General features: G+C 49.1%; 2 protein-coding genes and 1 long non-coding RNA gene across 5 annotated transcripts in view; 1 reads left to right on the forward strand and 2 right to left on the reverse strand.

Annotated features, from left to right (window-relative positions):
• Positions 1–946: 946 nt before the first annotated feature.
• On the reverse strand, positions 947–23,979 carry LOC142011062 (uncharacterized). The gene is made up of 5 exons (XR_012644956.1): positions 23,897–23,979; positions 22,866–22,941; positions 6,692–6,910; positions 5,775–5,868; positions 947–1,560 (listed from the first exon to the last, which is right to left on the reverse strand). It is a non-coding gene; the product is annotated as an uncharacterized LOC142011062 (long non-coding RNA).
• Positions 14,141–16,305, reverse strand: LOC142010288 (uncharacterized). Its single transcript, XM_074988593.1, has 2 exons — positions 15,636–16,305; positions 14,141–14,833 (listed from the first exon to the last, which is right to left on the reverse strand). Exons 1-2 carry the CDS (start codon positions 16,282–16,284, stop codon positions 14,262–14,264), a joined length of 1,221 nt encoding a protein of 406 aa, XP_074844694.1. The 5' UTR covers positions 16,285–16,305; the 3' UTR covers positions 14,141–14,261.
• The window catches only part of WDR26 (WD repeat domain 26), a 42,323-nt gene continuing 39,869 nt past the window's right edge, over positions 23,719–26,172 (forward strand). For 2 of the 3 annotated variants that reach the window (XM_074989896.1, XM_074989897.1), the window contains exon 1: positions 23,719–24,520. In XM_074989896.1, coding sequence (XP_074845997.1) covers positions 24,147–24,520 — 374 coding nt within the window. In that variant the 5' untranslated portion in view covers positions 23,719–24,146. The remainder of the gene's footprint in view (positions 24,521–26,172) is intronic. The other variant, XR_012644954.1, reaches the window with a different exon arrangement.

Here is a 26,172-nt window from a genome sequence, read left to right on the forward strand (position 1 = left end):
TCCAAATACATCTTACACAGGACTGGTAAAACATAGCGCTCACAGTGACATCCTGCACTCTCAGGTGCAAACATCTGCGTGATGAAATCCAACGCCTGTTTATCACCATAGGCAGCATTACACAACAGTCTAATGGAAGGAAGTAAGAGAAATACTGTAGCCAATTTAAATTGCAGAGGTTATTTAGATTGGGTAATTACATGCCATCTACACCCTAAATTAATTTTAGAGTTCTGGCCAAATTCAGACATCCCTGATTTTGTAAGAAGCATCATAGGATCTTTAGTGAAAAGAAGTGGTCAAGCCCACAATGTAATGTCTCATCCAAAAGAGACTACAGTGCCCTCTTTAACTACCTGGGGCATTGCATTAATAATGACAGATGAAGGTATGACATGTATTGACAGCCCCAAGTATTGACCAAGTGCAATGCTGTTACCTTGTAACAACTGATGGGATCACACAAACACAGTAGTTTGCTTGAAAACTGCTTTTTGGAAAAAGACAAGCCTTTCAAAAGTTATGTTTGTTCACAGTCCACATTTCATCTCTTGGAGACTACAAATGTACAAATGTATATTTCCAAGTATTCATTTAGTAGGGAAACTGGAAAATGCCCTCATTTTAAAATACTCCTTTTTCTTTTCACAGTCTCCTCAGTTTTTGTTTGCTTCCCATGAGGTATGGGTGGGGAAAAGAAGTGAGCTTGCACGCACACAACTTAATTTATCATGCACCTTCGACCACTTCACTGGCATTCTACACACTAATTGATCTCACTGAAACTTACTCCAATATTCCAAGCCCCTGAGTAGCTTCAGTCAGTCACCATTTACCACATACACACGAGAGAGAGAGAGAGAGAAATTTTACTTTTTGATTTTTTGCTTTAATATGTGTAACCCTTCTGCCAGGAGAAGCCAGCAGCAGCCAGAGACAGGTTCAATTTCCAGGGGTTCCTTTATATCAGTCCAAAACAGAATCAGCTCAAGCACCCACCCAGTAACCTAGGAAATTTACACATTATCCCTGGTCACCTCTGAGAAGCAAGACTTCCCCACTTGCAAGCACAGAGTCCGAGCAGAGAAAAGAAGCTTTTAATAAAAGGGAGGGCAGTAACTTGGAATTAATTTGGGAAAACATCAGAAATGAGGTTCATAAACATTAACCATGAGTAAAAGTCCCACTCCAAGGAAGTGGGACAGTGTTATTTTCTTTTTGGGTTCCTAAGTCCAGCAATCTAAATGTCTCCTTCGCATGCCCAACCCTTTTCTGCACCTCACTCACAGTTGCTGGCTTTGGTCAGTGCAGACCCAGAGTTCCAAGGTACATTTGCAGGGTTCACCTCCTTTCTGAGGTGCAGGGAGGTAAAGAGGTGTCTTATTCACTCTGCTGGTCTCTTGCCCTCTGCCTGCTCACTGCTCTCTACCACCACCCTCCTGGACATGCCTCACATCTCTATACCACCACCAGTGTGTCCATCGTCATTTGCGTCTGGGCTGTAATTTCTGCCCATCAGTCTCAATTGATTTCAGTTCTCTACAGGACTGCTTTTCTGTTCTGTGGGGATAGAAGAAACACAACTCTTAACACAATTAACATAAGAAAAAAGCTCTTAACAATGCCTATTTGGCTCTCATCTTTGAATAGGGAGGGAGCAGGTCAAATCAGTCCAGCCAAAGGAGAGTATGCAACCCCCCGACTAAAATAACATTTCTTCAGCCCCTCTTCATAAAGCACTGAAAGTCAAGCCCCTGCTTAGCAAGGTCCTTTTTGATAACTGTGAGTCCTTTCCTTCGGCACAATTTAAGTACAGTCCTACTGTTCTGTATACTCACAAAATTACAAACATTGATAAGTAACAGAGAGAAAGCTGTGCTAGTCTATATGCTATCAAAACAAAAAAGCAGTAAAGCAGCACTTTAAAGACCAACACAATAATTTATTAGGTGAGCTTTCGTAAGACAGACCCACTTCTTGAGACCATAGCCAGACCAGAAGAGACTCAATATTTAAGGCACAGAGAACCAAAAATAGTAATCAAGGTTGACAAAACAGAAAAAAAAATGATCAAGGTGAGCAAATCAAAGAGTAGAGGGGCGGGGGTGGGGAGTCAAGAATTAGTTTAAGCCAAGTATGCAGGAGAGCCCCTACAATGAACCAGAAAATTCACATCCCAGTTCAAACCACGTGTTAATGCGTCAAATTTGAATATAAAAGAGAGTTCAGCAGCCTCTCTTTCAAGACTATTGTGAAAATTCCTTTCCACTAAGATGCAGACTTTTAAGTCATTAACAGAATGGCCCACTCCTTTAAAATGTTGGCTGACCAGTCTGTGGATCAGGAATGTTTTTATGTCTGTTTTGTGCCCATTAACTCTTTGTCTAAGAGAGTCTGAAGTCTGCCCAATATACAAAGCATCTGGGCATTGTTGGCACATGATGGCTTATATGATGTTAGTTGAGGAACATGAGAATGTGCCCGTGATTCTGTGAATAACCTAGTTAGGTCCAGTGATGGTGTGATGGGGTTCAGGGGTCCCCCTGCACTGCACCCCGTCCGCTGGCAGGAGTGACTCTCACTCAGCAGGTACAACACAAGGTTTATTAGGCAACAGAAGCCCAGTTTCTCACAGAAGCAACAGTACAGCAGCCAGAGACAGTCCTTCCAACCCGTCCTGGGGAGAAGACCACGAGGGGTGCCCCTCTGGGGTGTAGCTTTCCCCCTCCTCAGGCTGGCTGCCTTCCAGCTCTCCCTTTTCCTCGCCTCTAACTGCCGCCCCTGATTCAAAACCCAGCTCAGCTCCTCCCTCCTCTTTGTTCAGGCAGATGTGTTACCTGCCAGTTGTAGCCCCAGGGTCATCCTTAGGCACTGGGAGCTGCTGCTTGCCTCAGACATCCAGCCTGACTCACACATGCACTCCCCGCACTCCATTACAGATGGTATCTGCAGAATAGATATGCGGACAAAGCTGGCAGCAGGCTTTGTTGCAAGGAAAAGTTCCAGGAGTGGTATTCCTGCGGTATAGACTGTGGCTGTTGGTGAGAATCCTCATAAGTTTGGGAGGTTGTCTGTAGGAGAGAACAAGCCTGTCACCTAGGGCCTTCTGGAGTGTGGCATCCTGATTAAGGATAGGTTGCTGGTCTTTAATAATGTGTTGCAGTGTTTTGAGTTGAGGGCTGTAGGTAATGACCAGCGGTGCTCTGTTCTTGGCTTTTTTGGGCCTTTCTTGGAGTAGCTGGTCTCTGGGTATTTGTCTGGCCCTGTTGATTTGTTTTTTTATTTCTCCTGGTGGGTAATTCACTTTTATGAAGATTTGGTTAAGATCTTGTAGTTTTTGGTCTCTGTCAATAGGATCAGAGCAAATGCAATTGTACCTAAGGGCTTGACTGTAAACAATGGGTCTATGTATGTGTGCAAGACGGAAGCTACAAGTGTGTAGGTAAGTATAGTGATCAGTGGGTTTCTGGTAGTGTGTGGTACCAATCAGGCCATCCTTGATTTGTACTGTAATGTCCAGGAAATGTTTCTCTTGCGTGGAGTAATCGAGGCATAAGTTGATGGTGGGGTGCAGATTGTTAAAGTCTCTGTGGAATTCTTCTAGAGTCGCTATACCATGGGTCCAAATCATAAAGATGTCATCAATGTATCTTAAGTAGAGGAGGTGTAATAGGGGACGAGAGCTGAGGAATTGTTGTTCCAGGTCAGCCGTAAATATATTAGCATATTTTGGGGTCATGCGGGTGCCCATAGCAGTTCCACTAATCTGGAGGTATAATTGTACCTAAATCGGCAATAATTGTAGGTGAGAACAAAGTTACAGCGGTCAGGCACCATATTGGCTGTGGTGACATCAGGGATGGTATTCCTGATTGCTTGTAATCCGTCTTTGTGTGGAATATTAGTGTATAGAGCCTCTACATCCATTGTGGCAAGGATGGTGTTGTCAGGAATTTTCCGACGTTTTGTAATTTCCTCAGGAAGTCAGTAGTATCTCGGAGATAGCTGGGAGTGTTGGTGGCATAGGGTTTGAGGAGGGAGTCCACGTAACTGGATAGTTATGGTTCACTACTGACCGTATGTATGTCTCCTACTGACAGAGACCGAAAACTACAAGATCTTTACCAAATATTCAGAAACCTGAACTACCCACCAGGAGAAATAAAAAAACAAATCAACATGGCCAGACAAATACCCAGAGACCAGCTACTCCAAGATAGGCCCAAAAAAGCTTATGAGGATTCTCACCAACAGCCACAGTCTGTACCGCAGGAACACCACTCCTGGAACTTTCCTTGCAACAAAGCCTGCTGCCAGCTTTGTCCACATATCTATTCTGCAGATACCATCACTGGACCTAACCAGGTTATTCACAGAATCACGGGCACGTTCTCATGTTCCTCAACTAACGTCATATATGCCCTCATGTGCCAACAATGCCCAGATGTTTTGTATATTGGGCAGACTTCAGACTCTCTTAGACAAAGAGTTAATGGGCACAAAACAGACATAAAAACATTCCTGATCCACAAACCGGTCAGCCAACATTTTAACAGAGTGGGCCATTCTGTTAATGACTTAAAAGTCTGCATCTTACTGAAGAGAAACTTTCACAGTAGTCTTGAAAGAGAGGCTGCTGAACTCTCTTTTATATTCAAATTTGACACATTAACATGTGGTTTGAACTGGGATGTGAATTTTCTGGGTCATTATAGGGGCTCTTTTGCACACTTGGCTTAATCTAATTCTTGACTCCCCCCCGCCCCTCTACTCTCTGATTTGCTCCCCTTAATAATTTTTTTTTCTGATTTGTCAACCTTGATTACTATTTCTGGTTCTCTGTGCCTTAAATATTGAGTCTTTTCTGGTCTGGCTATGGTCTGAAGAAGTGGGTCTCTTACGAAAGCTCACCTAATAAATTATTTTGTTAGTCTTTAAAGTGCTACTTTACTGCCTTTTTGTTTTGAAACATTGGTAGGCATTCCTTCACATACTGGCGATACGTAGAATCCCACATCCATATAAATACGCAAAAGAATTTACTAACCCAGAGAGGCAATATTCAGCCCTGCACAAGTGATGAGAAGGGTAGATTTTTTTGGCCTTATAGGCCTACAAGTGAGAGCTGTATAGTTTTTTAAAAAGGGGAAATTCAGAGTTTCCTATCTGTATAAGAGACATTACAGGGCTAGCTGCAAGCACGCAGGATAGCTGTCTTTGACACATAAAAAGTCACAACTCCAAAGTATTCTATTTTGCATTTTTTTCTACTGGCATATTATTATGTGTATTAGTTCTAGTTTTCTTTTCAGTCTGAAAAGCCTTAATGGTGACTGAAAAGCATCAACAGTGGAGGAACATCAGAATTAGTTTCATCTTGCGTTTCTTAAATATTTTTCTATGAGCTATGTGAATACATAGAATATATGTTTGGCTGAGTAGCCACTAGTATTCACACAAATATTTATTCCGAACCATCATGTATTCTCTCTGTTTGTACATATGCCATAGCTGGAGAGGTTGTGACAGCTCTTGTTAATGTTGCCCAACTCTTTTCTCTGGAAATCCATTTTCAGTTGCATTTATCTTTGTCAGTTATCTTTTGGACAGGAATCTGATATATTTGTTCTCTAACCAGCAGGGATATTTTGAGGAAGTCTGAGTGTATGCATGTGTATAAAGGTGTTATAGCAGAGTGCCAGTTCCAATAAAGGTAAAGTTGCTTTCTGTTTAAAGGTATACTCTCCTATGTGCTCAACAATCTGCATACTCACTTGGATTGTCTTTAAATCTTTAGATCTGCTAGGTCTCTTTGGGGGTGCAGGACTGGGTTAGTGGTCCAGGTCTGGGGTCCCTTGAGCAAGCCCCCTGAAAATAAACAAAACCACCAAAATCAGCATTTTACAAAAAAAGAAAAAAATCCCCATTTTACAAAAAAAGAAACACACACATGCACACACACACTCACACAAATCCTGGTGCTTATGGTCACAGTTCCTGAGAAAACTGCACTTCTGAGTCATTCTTTTAACCCTTGATGGCACCAAATTCAAGTGTTAGGCCTCTAACCATCACCCATTTTGGGAAGGGAACCTGTGTTCTGCTCTTCTCTCTCTCTCTCTCCCTATTTCCTTGACCCATTCACTGGATTTACCCACTGGATTTACCCACACTCCACTTTTGCCCATTCCCTACTACTGTACCCAGCCCCCATACCTCCTCCACTGCAAGCATTTCCCTGAAGCTTTCTGTCTGTGCTGTACAAACATTTCCAGATGAACGGCTGGCCCTCACTCACAGGGAGCAGAAGGTACCAGTCAAGAATCTCCAGAATGCTAATGTTCTGCACTTGTTGCTTTGGTGGAGGATAGCAAAAACACAGGTAGTAAAGCATAGTGAAACTAAACGCCCTTCTGCCCCAGGCAACACCAGGATATGTTGGTAGAGATTTATAAATAATTTGAATTCAGTTTGTAAAGTGCATCTTCCAATGATGTCTGTTGCTGCTGACTGAAGCTCACAGGATTGTCTGAGCAAAGAAAAATTATATCATTGGGTTTTATGCTTGTTCCACATGAAAACAGCATCTTTTCCCCTTGAGTTACTGCAGCTCCTCTGCCCCGCCCTGTGCAGTAGATGCTGTGGGTTTTTTTTTCCTTGTGCTCAGATAATAATGTGTTATGTCACTTGCCTTGGCCAGCTCTTCAACTTCTGCATCACACGTACAGGCAACCAGGAGCCTTTGGATACCAACGTCTATGTAGTGGGGCATGGAGGAAGTAGATCCTAGATGAAGCAACAAGTAAGATCCTGTGGAAGGCAACCCTTAGCTGGAATTCCAGAAAAAGACACCGAGGGGCTGAAAAGCATGAAGAGAGTTTGGCAGCAGTTTTTGGAGCAAGAATGCAGTCTGAGGGGATAAGATAGAATACATCAGAATTAATTCTGCTTGGAATAGCAAATCTGCAAACTTCAGCTGCACCTCATGCACCAACACCATGCACTGAATCCTCTCAGTGCTAGCACATTCTAGAGCTCATATACCTTTTGCACAACATTGGGGCTGTGTGGGCTGTGCCACAAGCAACTGAACTCATGGGATGTACCTCCTGCAGTCCAGCAGCGGCCCATCATTATCAGACACACTAGACCGCCCAGAGAGGCAGTGGACTCCCAGAAATAGTTACAGTTTTTGGGTGGCATTGACTAGACCATGAGTGTTTTATACTGCTGTGCATTGCATTTCCTCACAACTAATGCTCACTGGGTTTCACACTGTTTGTTCCATTGTAAGTTTTGCTAGCAGCTGGTCTCCCTATCAGGTTTTTAACATTGTGAACTTCTATTACATGACTGTTTGTAAATAAAGTATTCCTTAAGAAAGGTGTCATTGTGGTTTATTGCATTTACTTCAGAGGAACTGCCTCACAATAATCTATAAGCTGGGCTTTGAAGTACATGCCAAGTTTAAATAATACGCATAAACCATTCATTTAATTTCAAAGCGTCATACAGTTAAACTGTGTGTCCAAAGAATGTGGCCAGTGTTTATGAAGTGGATAACATTTTTCACACATACTCTCACAGTGAATCAAACTATATGATGAGGTACATGATCTGATCAGACACAATGAATTGTGTAAGTTCATAAAACCCTCCCTTTCAATCTGGCCTACACCCACAGTCTGACTGTGTCACAAATTACAAATACTACTTTATTCTCTGTTACGTCATTCCTCTCACACATTGGACCAGGAAAATCCATTATGTGGGTGCACAAAGCATCCCTGATTTTTGTTGCATATACGGATCCTGTCTCTAATGGCTGGCACACACATCCAGAAAGTGCATCTCTCTAGAAGTCCAGCATGATTCTGGGATGCATTAGCAGGTGTGTTGTGAACAAGACACGAGAAATCATTCTACTGCTCTACTCTGTGCTGGTTAGACCTCAGCTGGAATATTGTGTCCAGTTCTGGGCACCCCAATTCAAGAAAGATGTGGAGAAATTAGAGAAGGTCCAGAGAAGAGCAACTAGAATGATAAAAGGTCTGGAGAACATGACTTATGAAGAAAGGCTGAAAGAATTGGGCTTGTTTAGCTTGGAAAAAAGAAGATTGAGGGGGGACATGATAGCAGTTTTCAGATATCTTAAAGGGTGTCATAAGGAGGAAGGAGAAAACTTGTTCTTCTTGGCCTCTGAGGAGAGAACAAGAGGCAATGGACTTAAACTGCAGCAAGGGAAGTTTAGGTTGGACATTAGGAAAAAGTTCCTAACTGTCAGGGTGGTCAAGTACTGGAATAAGTTGCCAAGGGAGGTTGTGCAATCTCCCTCGCTGGAGATATTTAAGAACAGATTAGATAGATATCTATCAGGGATGGTGTAGATAGTGGTCGGTCCTGCCATCGGGGCAGGGGACTGGACTCAATGGCCTCTCGAGGCCCCTTCCGGTCCTAGTGTTCTATGATTCTATGATTCTATGATTCAATATCTTGATCCCATTGCTGGTGAAAGAGCTCACTTGTGCTCTGCACAACATCTGTGAGGACAAAGCAGGCAACAATAACACATAATGCGTTAGTGACATTGGCATCCAAACAGTTCTGTAAGCATTGACATCAGGACTGCAGTCTGCCAAAGACACATTCAATCTTCAGCCCCCAGGTACTAAATGTATAGTTCAACCTCTTTTCCCATGTCTTGTAAGGAACTAGCTGTCCAGATCTTGTAACTAAATTAGCATAGCTTACCCGCTATTGGTCATTGCCCACTAGAAGCCACTCAGACCAATAAAAAGAGTTCAGGGCACCCTAGTCAGTGCACTGGCTGTTTCGTTCTTCACCAGCTAGATGTTGTGCTGTAATGCTGCTGCAGCTAAACACAAGTCTGTGGTATTATCTTGTTCCATGATAGGTTCTTGGAGATTAGAATCAAGTTTCATAGGCCGGGGCAAAAAGTGGGTAAGCAAGGTCCCCAGAATAACAGTGAGGATGGTGACTACCTTTTTAACAATGTCTTTGGGCAAAACTAACACACTAGCTTGTCCATGAAGGTTAAATTCCAGTCTCCAGAAAAACCCGTCATCATGGTTCTTGCCACTATATCCCACGTTAGTGTCCATGAACTTACCTCCCATGGTTGATTAAGGCCTGAATAATGAGCAGTATCCTTTTTGTTTTATGTATTCACATGCTCCTAGTGGTGGACAAACAGTGGGCATAGGAGTCCCATCAATGGCTCTAGCACAATTTGTAAAGCCTATTCTCTCAAAACCAGATGCTATTTCTACCTCTTACATGTTTACATTTTATTATTAACTGGCTCTACGGGGATCTGTGAGAGTTTGGCATAAGCCAGCTTCCAGATAACTCTGGCAGCCTGCTTCTGTAGTAGCATGGACTCCTTTGTGTGTCTACCCTGATGCTAGAGGGCTGAGACAAGCTGTTCACAAAGCCCCAGGAACATCAGCTGCGTCTTGTGAAAGTTCTGGAGCCACTGCTGCTCATCCCATGTCTGCATGTTGACTTGATCCCACCAGCCTTTGCTTGTGGCCCAGCCCCAGTAATAAGGCCCAGATAATTTCTTCCCAAATGAATCACCAAAGTGTACAGTAGATCACAGACTCCTGAATCACCTAAATCACCCATTAGACACTGTAGAGTGGCCAAAACATGGCAGTGCTGGTCATCTCTTCAACCCAAATGAGTCTGTAATCAGCACTCCCTATGTCATGTTGTACTCCTTTGCTTGCCTGCAACCTGCTTCTATACCCTAGTGATCCAGCAGTCTCCCAAAATCCACACATGTGCACTTACAGGGTTGCCAATGTCTTTTCCCTCAGTGGAAAGGGGTCCATATGCTGTCAAGATACCAATTTCCATAATATGATTCTTTGGAAACACCAATCAGCTCAGAGGTCAGGAAATAGCACTTACAACCTTCTATCCCCAGGGTCTAGTGAAATATAGACTTTCCCTTCAAACAACCAATCTATAGTTTGCCTACAATTCACTCTTATTTCCAGCCCCCTCCACAGTCCAATCCTTTTATCTATCCCCTTTCCTCCCAGCAGAAATAAAGTGCCCTGGCTCCAGTTCCTTCTTATCTAATATAACAACATTTTTGGCTATATCAGCTGGTGACTGTTCTGCGGCACTCATGGTGAACTTACCAATAAAAAAAGAAAACACAATATATAATATAACAGGGGCAATTTACAGTAAGTAATGAGTTATTCAATTTTTATTGCACAGGTGCACAAAGTTTTGAACTACAAACATCAGAGGCAAGGTGTTCAGTGGGGCAAGGACATCAATACATTTCCTTGAACTATCCAAACATGCATAGACTGTTTGCATAGGAACACTTTCAGATGTAGTCTTTACTGGCAACATACACTGTAATCCACCCCAGCTGCACATCTATGCAAGAGAAGACGTCAACAAGATTAAGAGAGTGGCATGTACTACTTTAGTAAAAATTTACTGACTGACTGACTGAGTCCATTTTTATCGGCATCACAGTGATAGTTTGATCTGTAGCTCAGTGTAAAACAGCAATGTTATAGATGAAATAGCCATGTTAAAAGAACGTTATTAAGATTGCAAAATCAAGCACTCAAGAGTTAAGAAATGAAACACTCAGGATTGCCTTTATTTAACTTTAATTTGGCCTTTTGGTGCTAAGCACCAAGATACAGTTTGAATATATATTCATATTCTATTTTTTCTACAGAACACGTGGTTCATTCAGGGCACAGGCTGGACTTGGTCTGGGTACGAATCATCACTGTGTAGTAAAGAGGATCATCACCTGTAGCACTTGTGCATCATTTGTTCCACAAGTAGGAAGATGTCAAAGGGCACATCTGTCTTGCAGTGTCCATGGCTCTGCTGAAAACTGCTTCTTCCCATACCATACCCTCCACTACTTAAGAAGGCCACATTCTAGATATTCAAAACTTTTCCCTTCTGAGCCATCAGTATAGAAAGTAGGGGTGCAGTGGGTACTGCAGAACTCCCCAGGTTTTGGGCATTCTGGCCATGTACCCATGCCACGCAGGGCCCCATCCATTGGTTCTGCACTCCTGCCATCTGTGGTCCCAGCCATTGAGTCTATTGCTGCCTGGAGGCATCACTGCCAGTGAGGGCTCCCACTTAGCTGTTGGCCCAGGGTCCTGCTCAGCTGACAGCCCTGGAGGCTCTGCTGCTGACATCAGGGTCCCACCTAGTTGCCAGCCCCAGCTCTAGGATGTGTTAAGGGGCATGGACAAAGCTAAAAGCTAGTGCAGCCTAGCACCCCCATTCCAAAACTTGTTCCAGTGCCACTGTTCTGCACCTCAACTTATTAAGTCCTTTTTAAAGTAAAACTCAAACTTACAAACTCTTCATCCAAATTACAGCGAACTTCTTATTCTGCAGAGTCTCTGCCAACAACTAAATTCAGCTGTATCCCTTTTATAAAGGTGAGGTACTGTCCTGTAAGCCCAGCTGGTCAGCAGGCAATCAGTTGTAGGAAATGGACTGTAACAGGGTGCACTCAGCCCTTGTGAGCATCACTTGGCTGAGTGCACACGTCTGCACACTTGCTCTCAGATTGCCCCTGTTCTAAGCTACAGCAGTTGCCTCAGGGCTCCCTCCCTGGAGACTATGTCTTCACCCTCTTTGGGCTTCCTGGCTACAGCTCTCTAGCTGGGCCACTATAGTTCGGTTTCTCTTCACTAGCTAATCGAGGGTGGGGAGTCCCAGACATACCCACTACTCCAGGTCCCAGCCCAGAGACCCTTTAGATTGCAGCCATCTGCTGTGTCCCAATTATGTTGCACATCTTCTCTAATTCCACTACCATCTTCACCCTTCCCAATGACTCCCAGCAACCAGCTCACGGCTCCTTCTCACTCTCTCTGACTTCTGGCCGTACTGCCCTATCCAAGGTTTTGTATTATTATCAGGAAGTCACAAACCATTCACACTCCCACAGCTCTAGCAGGAAACTGAACATCCTCTGGCCCTGCAGCAATTCTTAGAGTAGGCTGTTGGGCCCTAATAGGCTGTATCCCAGCAGCAGACTCAGAGGGTGTGGTATACTCTGTCTCATGGGTCTATTTTCCTCTTAAGCTACGTCTACACGTGAAGCCTACATCAAAGTAGCTTATTTCGATGTAGCGACATTGAAATAGGCTATTTCGATGAATAACGTCTACACGTCCTCCAGGGCTGGAAACGTTGATGTTCAACATCGACGTTGCGCAGCACCACATCGAAATAGGCGCAGCGAGGGAACGTCTACACGCCAAAGTAGCACACATCGAAATAAGGGTGCCAGGCACAGCTGCAGACAGGGTCACAGGGTGGACTAGCGCTTCCGGGGCAACAGCTAGCCGCTCCCTTAAAGGGCCCCTCCCAGACACGCTCAGCCTGCACAGCACGCGGTTTGCAGAGCCATAGGCATGCACACCTCGAGCGACGCAGTCATGATGGACCCCCAGCAGCAGCAGCAGCAGCCAGAGGTCCACCCAGCTGCCCCTGCAGGAGCAGTGCTCGCCCTGCTCCATGCCATGCAGGAGGCAGCTGAGCACCTCCTTGCCACAGAGGAGGAGATACCCGCAGGGGAGGAGGACGCAACCCCCAACCCTGCAGCACCCCGACCCCCCTGCCGCCTCATACGCCACCGGCTGTGGAGCTACCCCACCAGCACCGACTGGTGGGAGCGGCTGGTGCTTGGGGAGTGGGACGACGACTGCTGGCTCAGGAACTTTCGCATGAGCCGGCAGACATTTATGGAGCTATGCCAGTGGCTCACCCCCGCACTCAGGCACCAGGACACCGCCATGCGGCGTGCCCTTCCTGTGGAGAAGCGGGTCGGCATCGCTGTCTGGAAGCTGGCCACTCCAGACAGGTACCGATCCGTGGGACAGCAGTTTGGCGTCAGCAAGGCCACCGTCGGGGCTGTCCTCATGGAGGTAAGAGGACCCACAGGGGGAGGGGGGGAGGCAACCCTGGCAGGGCAGGGCAGGGGAGGGGAGGGGTGGGGAGGGGGGCCCTGGCAAGGCAGGGCCACGCACACCCTGCTCACCCCTCATTGGTGCTCTCCCATGTGCTTCCCCTGCAGGTCGTCCACGCCATCAACGCCTTGCTCCTCCACAGGCTCGTGAGGCTGGGGGACCCAGATGCCACCATTGCAACCTTTGCCACCCTGGGCTTCCCCAATTGCTTCAGGGCTCTGGATGGGACTCACATTCCCATCCGCACCCCGGAGCACAGTGGAGGATGCTACATCAACTGGAAGGGCTACCACTCAGTGGTCCTCCAGGCCTTGGTAGACAGCCGGGGCCGTTTCCAGGACATTTATGTGGGCTGGCCTGGCAGCACCCACGACGCCCAGGTTTTCTGGAACTCGGGCCTGTGCCGCCGGCTGGAGGCGGGGACCTACATCCCTCAGCGGGAGATCCCTGTGGGGGACACCACCATGCCCCTCTGCGTCATTGCAGATGCGGCATACCTGCTCCGGCCCTGGCTCATGCACCCATACACAGGCCATCTCTCTGCCAGCCAGGAGAGCTTCAACCAGTGCCTGAACCACGCGCGCCAGGTGGTGGAGCGCTCATTTGGCCACCTCAAAGGGCGCTGGAGATGTCTCCTCACCCACCTGGATGCGGGCCCCACCAACATCCCCCAGATTGTGGGTGCCTGCTGCACCCTACACAATCCGGTGGAGAGCAAGGGGGAGGCCTTCTTTCAGGGCTGGGCTGTGGAGGCTGGCAGGGCCGATGTGCAGCCACCCGCTGCCCCCAGTCGCCAGGTGGACCCCGAAGGGACCCGGGTCCAGGAGGCCCTGTGGGCCCACTTCGATGAGGCTGTGGGGTGAACTCTGCCAGGCCCCCCACTGCACCCCCCCATCCTCCACAACACTCCCTGCCCCTACGCCCACACCACGGAGCACCCAACAGCACACCCCCCCCACTTTTCTTGGACAAATAAAAGCAGACACTTGTTTGTGAAATCAAACTTCTTTACTGCAACTCTTTTCTTACTAATAATAACTAAAGGAACTTCTAAGTAACTTAATATTATATATGTATGTATATATTAACAAAAAAAACAGAGATAACAAGGAAGGGGAGAACTATTTACATGGGGGGGAAGGATCAGACTGTGAAAATGGGGGTCACAAATAAATAAATACAAACTATATACAAGGCCGAACAACAAAACAGTGGGGGGAATATATACGGGGGGGGCATGTCCTGGGCCCCACACCCCTATAGTCCAGCACTGGGGGTGGGAAGCCGGGATCCCCGCCTCGGCCGCAGCCCTGGCCGGGGCTGGCTGGGGGCCGGGTGGACCGGAAGATACGGCCGGTGAGTGTCAGCTGGCCCCAGGTCTCCCTTGGTGGAATGGCCCTCGGTGGCGGGTGGCGGGGCGACGGCGGACGGCACGGCGACAGGAGCAACGGGTGGCGCAGCGGGTGGAGCAGGCAGGGCGAGTGCAGTGGCGGCCAGCGCAGCATGGGGGGCCAGGTAATCTGCTATGTGTTTGAATGTCTCCATGTAGGCCCCCCATGCCTCTTGGCGCCAGGCCAGCGCCCGCTCCTGCAGGTGGAGGCGGCCTTGCTCCACCCGCAGCCGCTGCTCCGTGACCTCCACCTGCCGGCAGTGGAGGGCCAGAAGCTGGGGGTCCGTCGCCGGCGGCTGCTGCTGCTGGGTCCGCCGTCTTGTCCGCTGTTGGGCCGGTCGGTCCTCCACCGAGGGGCTGGCCTGGAGTGATGGCCCCGGAGGGGATTCCGGGACCACTGAAGCCTCGCCAGCGCTCTCCGGTCCCTCCGATGGTGCAGCTGCGGAACACAGGAGGGGGGAAGAAGAGTGGAGACAGCCATTAGTGTGGGCCCCGAGCTGTGGCCCTTGTCCCCCCACCCCTGTGCTGCAGGTTCCCCATCCCCGTCCCCGGGAGATGCTGCTGTGATGGGGTTCAAGGGTCCCCCTGCACTGCACCCCGTCCCCTGGCGGGAGTGACTCTCACTTCACTCAGCAGGTCTGACAGGAGAGGTTTCTTAGGCAACAGATGCCCAGTTTCTCCCAGAAGCGACAGTACAGCAGTCAGAGACGGTCCTCCCAACCCATCCTGGGGAGAAGACCCCGAGGGGTGCCCCTCTGGGGTGTAGCTTTCCCCCTTCTCAGGCAGGCAGCCTTCTAGCTCTCCCTTCCCCTAGGCTCTAACTGCAGCCCCCCATTCAAACCCAGCTCGGCTCCTCCCTCCTCTTTGTTCAGGGCAGAGGTGTAACCTGCCAGTTGTAGCCCCAGGATCATCCTTAGCCACTGGGAGCTATTCAGCTTGTTGCTCACATCTAGCCTGAGTCTCGCATTTGCACTCCCCCCACTCCATCACATGCTGCTGCTGCTGCTGGGCGTCCCACCCCCTCCTCCCAGGGGACCCTAGAGGTTCCGCTCCCCCCTGCCCCGGGGATGGGGCATGGCACTGTCGTGCTGGGGGGGGGGGCAGGGGCTGATGCACTCCTGTGAGGGACATGCCACTGCTGTCCTTGGGGCCATGGTCATCTGGGCATGTGGAGGGCCCTGGCCACATATCTATTACCCCCACCCCTCAACCCCGGCGGTGTACACCGGGGGGGTACATACCTGTAGGTCCACTTCCACGGTCGGGGGACACCCGGGGGGCGGACGCCCGGCTGCTGTTCCGGGATGGCAGGAGGATCTGGAGCCTGGTGTCGGTGGAGGAGGAGTCCCCCTCCTCCTCCTCCTCCTCCTGCTCCGGTGCCCCGGGGGTGGGCGCCAGGGGGGGCCCCCGGGGTGCGGGGCTTGCCTCCAGGGCGGACTCCAGCTCCGGGGCCTGCTGGGGCTCCTCAGCCGAGGTGTCAAGCGTGGCTGGAGGGGAGGAGGTGTGCCGGGGGCCCAGGATGTCCCTGAGCTCCCTGTAAAAGGGGCAAGTGACGGGGGCGGCCCCAGATTGGCTGGCCGCATCCCGGGCCCGGGTGTAACCCTGCCACAGCTCCTTCACTTTACTCCAGACATGGTCCGGAGTGCGGGCAGGGTGACCCCGGGCGGCCAGGCCCTTGGCCAGCTGAGCGAACGCATCCGCGTTCTGCCTCTTGCTCCCCATTACCTGGAGCACCTCCTCCTCGCTCCAGAGCCCCAGCAGGTCCCGAAGCTCGGCCTCCGTCCAGGAGGGGCCCCGCTGCCGCTTCCCGGCCTGGCTCCTGCCCTGGCTACCCTGGTTCCCCTTCGGGGGGGTTCCCTGAGGGCGCTGGGGGGGCTGCCGGGCGGCCATGAGGTCCTTTGGGGGTCTGGGTGGCTGAAGAAGAGCGTGCAGGCGAGCCGCGTTATTGCTGCTGCCTGCACGCTCTCTCAGCTTCCTGCACAGAAAGGGACGGGGTGGGGACCTTTAAGGGGCCGCTCCACGCGGCCACCATTGAGCTGAGGGGCTGGAGAGAGCGTCTCTGAACCCCTCAGCTGATGGCCGCCATGGAGGACCCTGCAATTTCGAAGTTGTGGGACGCGCAACGACTACACGTTCCCTACTTCGACGTTGAACATCGAAGTACGGCACTATTCCCATCCCCTCATGGGGTTAGCGGCTTCGACGTCTCGCCGCCTAACGTCGATGTTAACATTGAAATAGCGCCCAACACGTGTAGCCGTGACAGGCACTATTTCGAAGTTCGTGCTGCTACTTCAAAGTAGCGTGCACGTGTAGACACGGCTTCAAAGGCATAGAAGGTATTGAGACAGGTGGATCTAGGCCTTCCCAAAACTAAAGGCTCACCCTTTCCTGTGCGGACTACAGAGCCCAGCAACAAATGAGAAAAGTGGAATGGGAGTGAGAGTCCATAGGCCAAAACAAAGAATCCAGAGGGGACGTCAAGTAGAGAACTCCAAACAGCACCTACTGTTACTCAAAGGAGTCTAAGAAACCAGTGGATGCTCCCAGAGGATTTGTGCCTGGGGACATGATAAATGAAAGAACAAAACCAGGTCCCACAGTTTTAGTGCACTTCTTCCCTCCACCCTACCTTGTGAGTTGAGCTTTTTCCTCCTGGTCCAGTGGATGGTCATACTGGCCAGTATTAGGAGGAGTTTGATGAGAAGGTCTTGACATTTTGTGAGGCCATATATAGGGTGTGCAAGACTAGTCCTAGCCAATTGAAGCCCCCAGCAGAGGCTGCCTGGGAGCAGAGCGCCTGCCTGGGAGTGGTCAGCATGGCAGGGTCTGGCCTGAGAGTGGGGGGCCGTCCGGGAGCATGGGCAGCATGGGGCTTTTTGGTGGCCCCTTGAAAGTGTTGGCCCTGGGCAACTGCCTGGCTTGCCCGCCTGTAGGACTGGCTCTTAGAGTGTGCATCTGTAAAAAGGTGATGTGGTAAATGCATCCAGAAACTTACCAGGAGGTTCTCTAGTAGCTGAAAGAGGGCAACAGCTGACACAGCCTATGAAGAAAGGGTGTCAGTCTCCTTCCGCTGCAGAAGGGCCAATCATATGCCCAAGTTCATGTGTCCATGAAGGAGCTGCCAACGAGTGAGATCCCCAGCGCATCATGGATCAGGATGGCATACAGGCTGGCCCACAGCCTGGCCTGCTGGGTCTCTCCAAACTCCTCCAGTGACAGCACATCCCACCACTTAGTGCTGGATCTGGACACGAAGGCAAGGAAGTGGATGTTATGAAGCACATGCCTGTAGATTATTCTTGGGGCATGGTTTGGAGAAGAGGCTGCTAGATAGTGTTCAACCAGCTCAGGAGATGCATCAGAGGTATCTGGGTGGTGCAGGCTTCTGTGCAGAGTCCTCATGATGAGAGCTGGAGGGCTGGGGCTGAGAGACTGACAAGCAGCACCCTCCAGCAGAACCTGCTCAAGATAGGTGACCAAACCCTTCAGCTCTTGAAGCACAGCATAGCAGATGAACAGAGTAGTCAACCTCATGCACTGTCTAAGCACCTCAGGGTCCACTCATTCCCTCTGATTGTAGTCCAGAGGTCTAAGATTCTGCTGGCATCACCCAGGCTCATCCTCCAGCACACCATGGGGGACTCCATCATCTACACATGCAGATGTGCCTGTGACAGATGTGGACTATTTACTAGTATTGAGGTAGGTGGATTCTAGGCCTGCCCAAAACTTAAGGCCCATCTCCTCAACTGAGCAGGAGGAACCATCAAGTCTGACTCACAGTTGAGTACTTGGGACAATGAAAGATAATACAGGAACAGGTTAAAAGGTAAAGTTGTTAAGTCAAAGGTTAAAAATGAGACAACCAGAGGGTGACAAAGAGCAGAGAACCTTGGATTGTGCCCACCACTCCACAAATGTGTCTAAAGAGTCTGTAGACACCACTCAGTTAGGAACTGTACCTGAATATGTTTGATAAAGGGAATGGAAACAGAGCCGCGGATGCAGAGTACCCCTTGCCACACCCAGCTTCCACCTTCTGGTGTAGTGGATGGTCACATTGGCCAAAAAGAACATTAGAACAGGCATACTGGGTCAGACCATAGGCCCATCAAGCCCAGTATCCTGTCTTCCAACAGTGGCCAATGCCAGGTGCCCCAGAGGGAATGAACAGAACAGGTAATCATCAAGTGATCCATTCTCTGTCACCCATTTCCAGCTTCTAGCAAACAGGGGCTAGGAACACCCTCCATGCCCATCCTGGCTAATAGCCATTGATGGATCTATCCTCCATGAATTCATCTAGTTCTTTTTTAAACTCTGCTATAGTCTTAACCTTCACAACATCCTCCAGCAAGGAGTTCCACAGGCTAACTGTGCGTTGTGCGAAAAAATTTCCTATTGTTTGTTTTAAACCTGCTGCCGATGAATTTCATTTGGTGTCCTCTAGTTCATATGTTGTGAGAAGGCATAAATAACATTTCCTTATTTACTGTCTCCACACCAGTCATGATTTTAAAAACCTCTATCATATCCCCCCTTAACTGTCTTTATTCCAAGCTAAAAAGTGCCAGTCTTATTAATCTGTCCTTGAATGGCAGACATTCCATACCCTCAATCATTTTTGTTGCCCTTTTCTGAACCTTTTCCAATTCCAACATACCTTTTTTGAGATGGGGCGATCACATTTGCATACAGTATTCCAGATGTGGATGTATCGTGGATTTATATAACAGTAACAAGACATTTTCTGTCTTATTGGCTACGTCTACATGTGTAGCAACATCGAAATAGGCTATTTCGATGAATAACGTCTACACGTCCTCCAAGGCTGGCAACGTCGATGTTCAACTTCGACGTTGCGCGGCACCACATCGAAATAGGCGCTGCGAGGGTACGTCTACACGCCAAAGTAGCACACCCTAACCCATGAGGTTAGTCACTCCCTTAAAGGGCCCCTCCCAGACACACTTTCACTAAACAGCGCAAGATACACAGAGCCGACAACTAGTTGCAGACCCTGTGCCTGCAGCATGGATCCCCAGCTGCCGCAGCAGCAGCCAGAAGCCCTGGGCTAAGGGCTGCTGCCCACGGTGACCATAGAGCCCCGCAGGGGCTGGAGAGAGAGCATCTCTCAACCCCCCAGCTGATGGCCGCCATGGAGGACCCGGCAATTTCGACGTTGCGGGACACGGATCGTCTACACGGTCCCTAGTTCGAAGTTGAACGTCGAAGTAGGGCGCTATTCCGATCCCCTCATGAGGTTAGCGACTTCGACGTCTCGCCGCCTAACGTCGAAGTTAACTTCGAAATAGCGCCCGACGTGTGTAGCCGCGACGGGCACTATTTCGAAGTTAGTGCCGCTACTTCGAAGCAGCGTGCACGTGTAGACACAGCCATTATCTAATCCTTTCTTAATGATTCCAAACATTTTGTTAGCTTTTTTGACTGCCGCTGCACATCGAGTGAATATTTTCAGAGAAATATCCTCAATGACTCCAAGATCTCTTTCTTGAATAGTAACAGCTAAGTCGGACCTCATCATTTTATATGTATAGTTGAGATTATATTTTCCAATGTGAATTACTTTGCATTTATCAACACTGAATTTTATCTGCCATTTTGTTGCCCACTCACCCAATTTATGAAGATCCTTTTGTAGCTCTTCACAGTCTGGTTGGGACTTAACTATTTTGAGTAGTTTTGTGTCACCTGCAAATTTTGCCACTTCACTGTCTATCCCTTTTTCCAGACTGTTTATAAATCTGTTGAATAGGACTAGTCCCAGTACAGACCCCTGGGGGAAACCACTATTTACCTCTCTCCATTCTGAAAACTGACCATTTTTTCCTACACTTTGTTTCCAATCTTTTAACCAGTTACCAATCCAAGAGAGGACCTTCCCTCTTATCCCATGACAGTGAACTTTGCTTAAGAGCCTTTGGTGAGGGACCTTGTCAAAGGCTTTCTGAAAATCTAAGTACACTATACCCACAGGATCCCCTTGTTCACATGTTGGTTGGCCCTTTCAAAAATTTGAATAGATTGGCGAGGCACGACTTTCCTTTACAAAAGCCATGTTGACTCTTCCCCAACAAATTATGTTCACCAATGTGTCTGACAGTTCTATTCTTTACTAGAGTTTCAACTAGTTTGCTCAGTACTGAAGTCCGACTGACTGGCTTGTAGTTGCCAGGATCACCTCTGGAGTCCTTTTTAAAGATTGGTGTCACATTAGCTATCCTCCAGTCATCTGGAACAGAAGTGGATTTAAATGACAGGTTACAAACTATAGTTAGTAGTTCTGCAATTTCACATTTGAGTTCCCTCAGAACTCTTGGGTGAATGCCAGCTGGTCCTGGTGATTTATTATTATTTAGTTTATCAATTTGTTCCAAAACCTCTTCTAATGACACCTCAGTTTGTTCATCAAATTTGTTACCTGAAAAGAATTGCTCAGGTATGGGAATCTCCCTCACACCCTCAGCCGTGAAGACTGATGCAAAGAAATCATTTAGTTTCTCTGCAGTGGCTTTATCACCATCCTTGAGCGTTCCTTTGGCATCTTGATCACCCAGTTGCCCCACTCGTTGTTTAGCAGGCTTCCTGCTTCTGCTGTACTTAACATTTTTTTTTTGCTACTACTTTTTGACTCTTCGGCTAGCTGTTCTTCAAATTCTTTTTTGGCCTTCCTAATTATATTTTTACACCAAAAGATAAATGAGGGCATCTTATTACGTTGTGGCACCATGGATGGGCTGTGCATAGATCAGGAAGTGCAGGGATAAATGCAGCTATAATCTTGGTAAGAGATTCTGGAAGACCTACAAGGGCTGCCACCTGATACTGCCTACATAGATATGTACTAGTGTCTTCTTGTCACAGGAAGGATACGTAACAGAGGGGTGCATGGAACATACCAGGTACATGCCTCTGCTCAGAGCCCTCTGAAGGTGTTACCAACTAATATCCCCAAATAGGCTGTGGAACCAGAATGGATGGAGGCTGGCCCACCAGGGTTCCTCTCCCTCTTTCAGTGGCAACAGGTCCTGCCACTTGCTCAGTATTACCTGTAACTTAAGTGCTTGGGCGGCTGCACAGAAGAGATTCAGGTGCCACTTATCTGATAAGCAGAGCGCCCACAGCCAACAGCATGTGTTTCTACTAGTGGTGCACATCCCCATGTGCCTTGTAGGGATGTTAATGGCTTACAACTTCCGGTTAACTGGTAGGGGCTGAAGCAGCCCCATGCCCAGTACAGGCAGTATGATGTTCCAGGTGGGGACACTCTATTATGGTTGAAGCAGCCCCCATCTGTGGCAGCCTGTGAGGAAGTTGGGGGGGAAACATTGGGAAGGCGACTCCAACCTAGCCAGGCTGAGGAGCTGCCCTCCTGCTGCATACAAGGGCAGTTCTAGCTGGGCTGGAAGTGCTGGGAACTGGGGCTGCTCAAATCCGTCTGGAGCATCACGTGCTGTGGACCCAGGCTGCTCCAGCTGAACAGAAGTGCCCCAACCCCCATGGCAGCACCGTGGGCAGGGAAGCTCCAGCTGGACCAGAGCAGCCCAGGTCCCTGATGCGCCACAGGCAGGGGTACTCTAGTCTGGCTGGGCACTGCAGGTGGATGGGGGAGGGCAGATGTTATGGTGCACATAACAAAATTTATTCCTCCTATGTATGGAACAAATTAGAAGGAACTCTGGTTGGGGTGGAACACAAGGGTGAGTAAGAGAACAGAATACAGCATGAGTACCTACAGAACTTTTCCAGATGTATTTCAGAAGTGGACCAGTTGGATATTGTGCCACCAGCTCAGGTGCCATGTCAGGGGTGAGCTGGGTGGCTCACAAGGCAGGAGCCTGATGACAAGATCCAGAAGCCTAGAGTGAGGGATTGGCAGACAGTACCCTCCTATTACACCTGCTTAAGGAAAGTGGGAGAAGCAGGAGATAAAGCTGTCCTCACTTAGGGGCGCACACAACAGGAGATATATAGAATGGCCATCTCATGCTGACCAAGTGTAACAGGTACCACCCAGCTCCTCTCATCGTAACTCTGGGGACTCTCTAAGTCTGGTATTACCAGCCAGGACATCCTCTGGCACACCAAGAAGTCGTCCAGCATCTGCACATGAAGATGTGCCCCTAATGGACATGGAGAGAATGAGATAAGTGACTGAAGAAAAACAAAGGACATTACTGCGGTTAAAACAGCTGAAAGAACTGAGGCCCATCCCTGCCTCTGCTAGGACTTCCTATCTGATGGTAGCCAAGTCACTTGAAACTAATGTTTTCAGATGTGGTCACTTCTCTTACATTCCTCATATCCTGGGTGTTCTCAACTTGAAAACCTGATGCCAGATGTGCAGAATTGCCTAGCAGCCACAGATAGAACTGAAGTTAATGACCTGGGCACTGTGCTTTGAATACATAAAGTACTGTGTAATATCATGTAGTCTGTAGACTCACCTCTTACATATCTGTTCGTCAATCCAAACTTAATGGAAACATTTTAAATTTTCCTCTCTGTGTCTCAGATTATCATCTGCAAAATGGGAATAATAATATCCTCTCACATCACAGAGATATAGGGAAGATAAACACATGGAGTTTTGTAAACATTATGATCTCCATAGCAAAGCCCAGGGAAAAATTAATAATTCTGCATTCAGAGCAGAATTTGACTAGTATGTTATTATATAACAAGAAGAAAACAAAATATTGATTAGCTGCTCATTAGGAGAGCACTGTCTATACTAGGCACTGACTGAAATATGCTTCTGTGGAAAAATATATTGTGGGGTCATGTAATTAAAGGTTACCCCCTAATCATGCATAGGCACAAGGGGGATGAATTAGGGTTGCCCTTTAATTCTGAGATTTAACTTTTGAATGATCACCTAGAAACCTCTTAAGAAGAACCTTATGGTTCTTTGACCATATAGGTATGTTGGTGTGTGTGGAGGCACATATATTTACACACGCCCACACACACCTAAGTGTGTCCCTCTGCAGTACAGCTCAGGACACATGCACGTAAGTGTGTACACAGAGGTGTGTTAGCTACCACACGGCTGAGTGGGAGGCAGCTAGACAGGTGTATGGCTGAGCCCCTCCGGGTCTGTGCCCTCCCCCTGTGGCCTGGAGCTGCCCAAGCTGGGGGAAGCCCCGCTCCCCTCTGCCCCCTGCCCCTATAGGCTCCATACCCCGCTCCGGGCGGCGGAAGTGGGTGTAGGGGGCAGTATAGGAATTTCCTGTGACGTCCCGGCCCGGACTCCATTAGGCTGCAGCTGGGCAGAGAAGTGACAAACCCAGCGGCGCGGAGCAGGCCGGGCGCCTGGGGCGGCCGGGCGGCGGCTCCCGGCAGCGGCGGCTGCAGCAATAACAAGAGGGAGCCCCGAGCGGGCGGCGGCGCTGCCTCCGGGACCCCGGGGGGGACAGGGCCCCGCTCCTCCTCCCCTCGCCCCCCGCCTCCCCTCCTCGCCCCCCCGGCTTCCCACCACGGCCGCTCTCGGCGAGGAAACTCTGGCCTCCGCTTCCTCCTCCTCCGACTCGGACACCGGCGGCGCCTCCCCGCCCCCGCGGAAGAAAGCCCGGGCCTCCCCGGCGGCGGCGGAGGGAGCAGGCGAGTCCGGGGCTTCCGCGGCCAGAGCAGGCCTCACCTCGTCCCAGTCCCCCTCGCTCCCCGCCGGGCTCGCCCCCCCTGCCGCCCCGCTCAGAGGCGGCGGCAGCAGCAGCAGCGGCAGCGTCATGCAGGCCAACGGGGCAGGAGGGGGCCAGCAGCAGCAGCAGCCGCCGCCGCAGGGGCCGGCGGGCCCGGAGCTGGGCTGCTTGGGCGCCCAGAACGGCGAGGCCTCGTCGGGCTCGGCCGCCGGGGAGCAGTTGGCTCACGCCAACGGGCTGCTGCCCTCCGCGGCCAACAGCAGCGGCGGCCTCGGCGGCGGCAGCCCCAGCGGCCTGAGCGTCAACAACGGGGTCCCGGCCGCCGGGGGGCCCGGCTCGGCCGCCGCGGAGCTGGGGGGAGGCGGCGGCGGCAGCGCCCTGAAGAAGAAGAAACGGCTCTCGCAGTCGGATGAAGACGTGATCCGGCTCATCGGGCAGCACCTCCACGGGCTGGGCCTCAAGTAAGTGCCCGAGCTTCGGAGGGGATATCGACCCCTCCTCCGCCATCGGGCAGGGGGCCTACCCGGCCAGCCCATTTTGCCACCCCTTCCCCGCTACCGGGTGCCATGACACCCCCGCCTTCCCTTTCAGAAGGAATAGAAGAGAGGCAGAGAACGAGGGCCCCTCCGCTGCCTTGCAGCCGCCCTGATATTATGATGATGATTTAAAATTAATTTAGCTGAATTGCACATCAATAAAGAGAGAGAGGAGTCAGAAGTGGGGAGGGGGCAGGCTTGGTGCAGTGGTGAGCCGGGGAGATAATGGTGCTGGGAGACTTGATGCCCTAAAATAGAACGTTTTGTGCTCATGGGAGACGGACCAACATCTGTTTATGACCCACGTACATAAGGTTTGGACGGGGGAGGCGAGGAAAAGGGCTTGTCACAGTTTGATACCCCCTTTATAAAGAGAGATCAGTAAGAAGCTATTATGAAGGGGAGGTGTGGGCAGACTTGATGTGTTGAAAGTAATGAAGTGAGAGACCTGTCTTTTTAAGGCTCTTCCACGCAGCTTTGTACATGACGGGGGAGGGGGACAGGTAGAGCTGCTTGTGCCAAAGATGACAACATGAAAGCTTGATCGCATATCAGTAAAGTCAAATCAATACAAATGTGTTAGTTGGGGAGAGAAAATCTGAGGAACATAATGGAGCCTGGACACTTTTTGTTTAAGTTTTAAGACCTCATTTGTTAATTATAAACAAACCAGCCAAATTAATCAAACCAGCATTCAGGATTCTGAGTGCAGAGCCTGCATTCGTGTAATTGGATGTTAGCTTTTGAGAATGTGATTGTCTAACAGCATTTGAAAATAAGCTATAGACTGAAAAAAAATTAAAATGACACATGTTGATTTTTCTGTAGCTCAGAGCACTGCAGTGTTTTGGGTGTGTATGCAATGGAAGGAGGGGAAATAGAAATAAAATAGATGAATTGTTTGGAATTCCCCACCCCCACACCTTTCTTATAAATAAAAACATCAGCAGCTAGTTGGGTACTGAAATTTTGGGAGGAGGCCTGTGGTTGATGCCTCAGAAAATAAAGCTACAAGGAAAGTACCAAAGGAGAGATGGCAAACTGTTCTGGGGATGGATTGATTCTAATTGACTCACTTCATAAAATAAAACACACCACTGAAAGAGGAGGCAGTTTTACCACAGCAGGAGACTGCTTGTTACTGTTTATAGACTACACCATATAAATACACTATTTTTAGCATAAAAAGGGGAGGCTCACAGGTTAGTGGGTTTATTTTTTCCATTTGAAGGAATCCACTGTTTAACAGCCTTCCATGAACAAAGACTGCAGACATCTTACTACACCTCTAGTGTTTAAAACCTATATTTTTCTCCATGCAAATAACTTGCTGCTAGAAACTAGTTTATTTCTACCTAGATATGCTTGTCTGAGATGGTTGGTTCATGAATGAAGACCGTCTTGGCACTTCAAGCAAGTTTTCAAACCAGACAACCACTGTTGTATAGACAGCTCTCTATAGCCACAAGTGTCTTGAGTGGCTGGAATACTTAAACGTTCACGTATTTCTGAATCCAGTTAGAATTCCTTTGCTTCATAAAAAGTCAGTCTTTAAATAGTGCAGACTTATTGCAGTG

This window comes from Carettochelys insculpta, chromosome 3, assembly GCF_033958435.1.
Source record: "Carettochelys insculpta isolate YL-2023 chromosome 3, ASM3395843v1, whole genome shotgun sequence".
Taxonomy (NCBI): Eukaryota; Metazoa; Chordata; order Testudines; family Carettochelyidae; genus Carettochelys; species Carettochelys insculpta.

Bases quoted from the DNA above. Each gene is read 5' to 3' on its own strand.
- LOC142010288 (XM_074988593.1), bottom strand. From the start codon at position 16,284: ATGGCCGCCCGGCAGCCCCCCCAGCGCCCTCAGGGAACCCCCCCGAAG. The intron at 14,834-15,635 runs GTATGTACCCCC...TGTGTTCCGCAG, and splicing joins CCGTGGAAGTGGACCTACAG to CTGCACCATCGGAGGGACCG.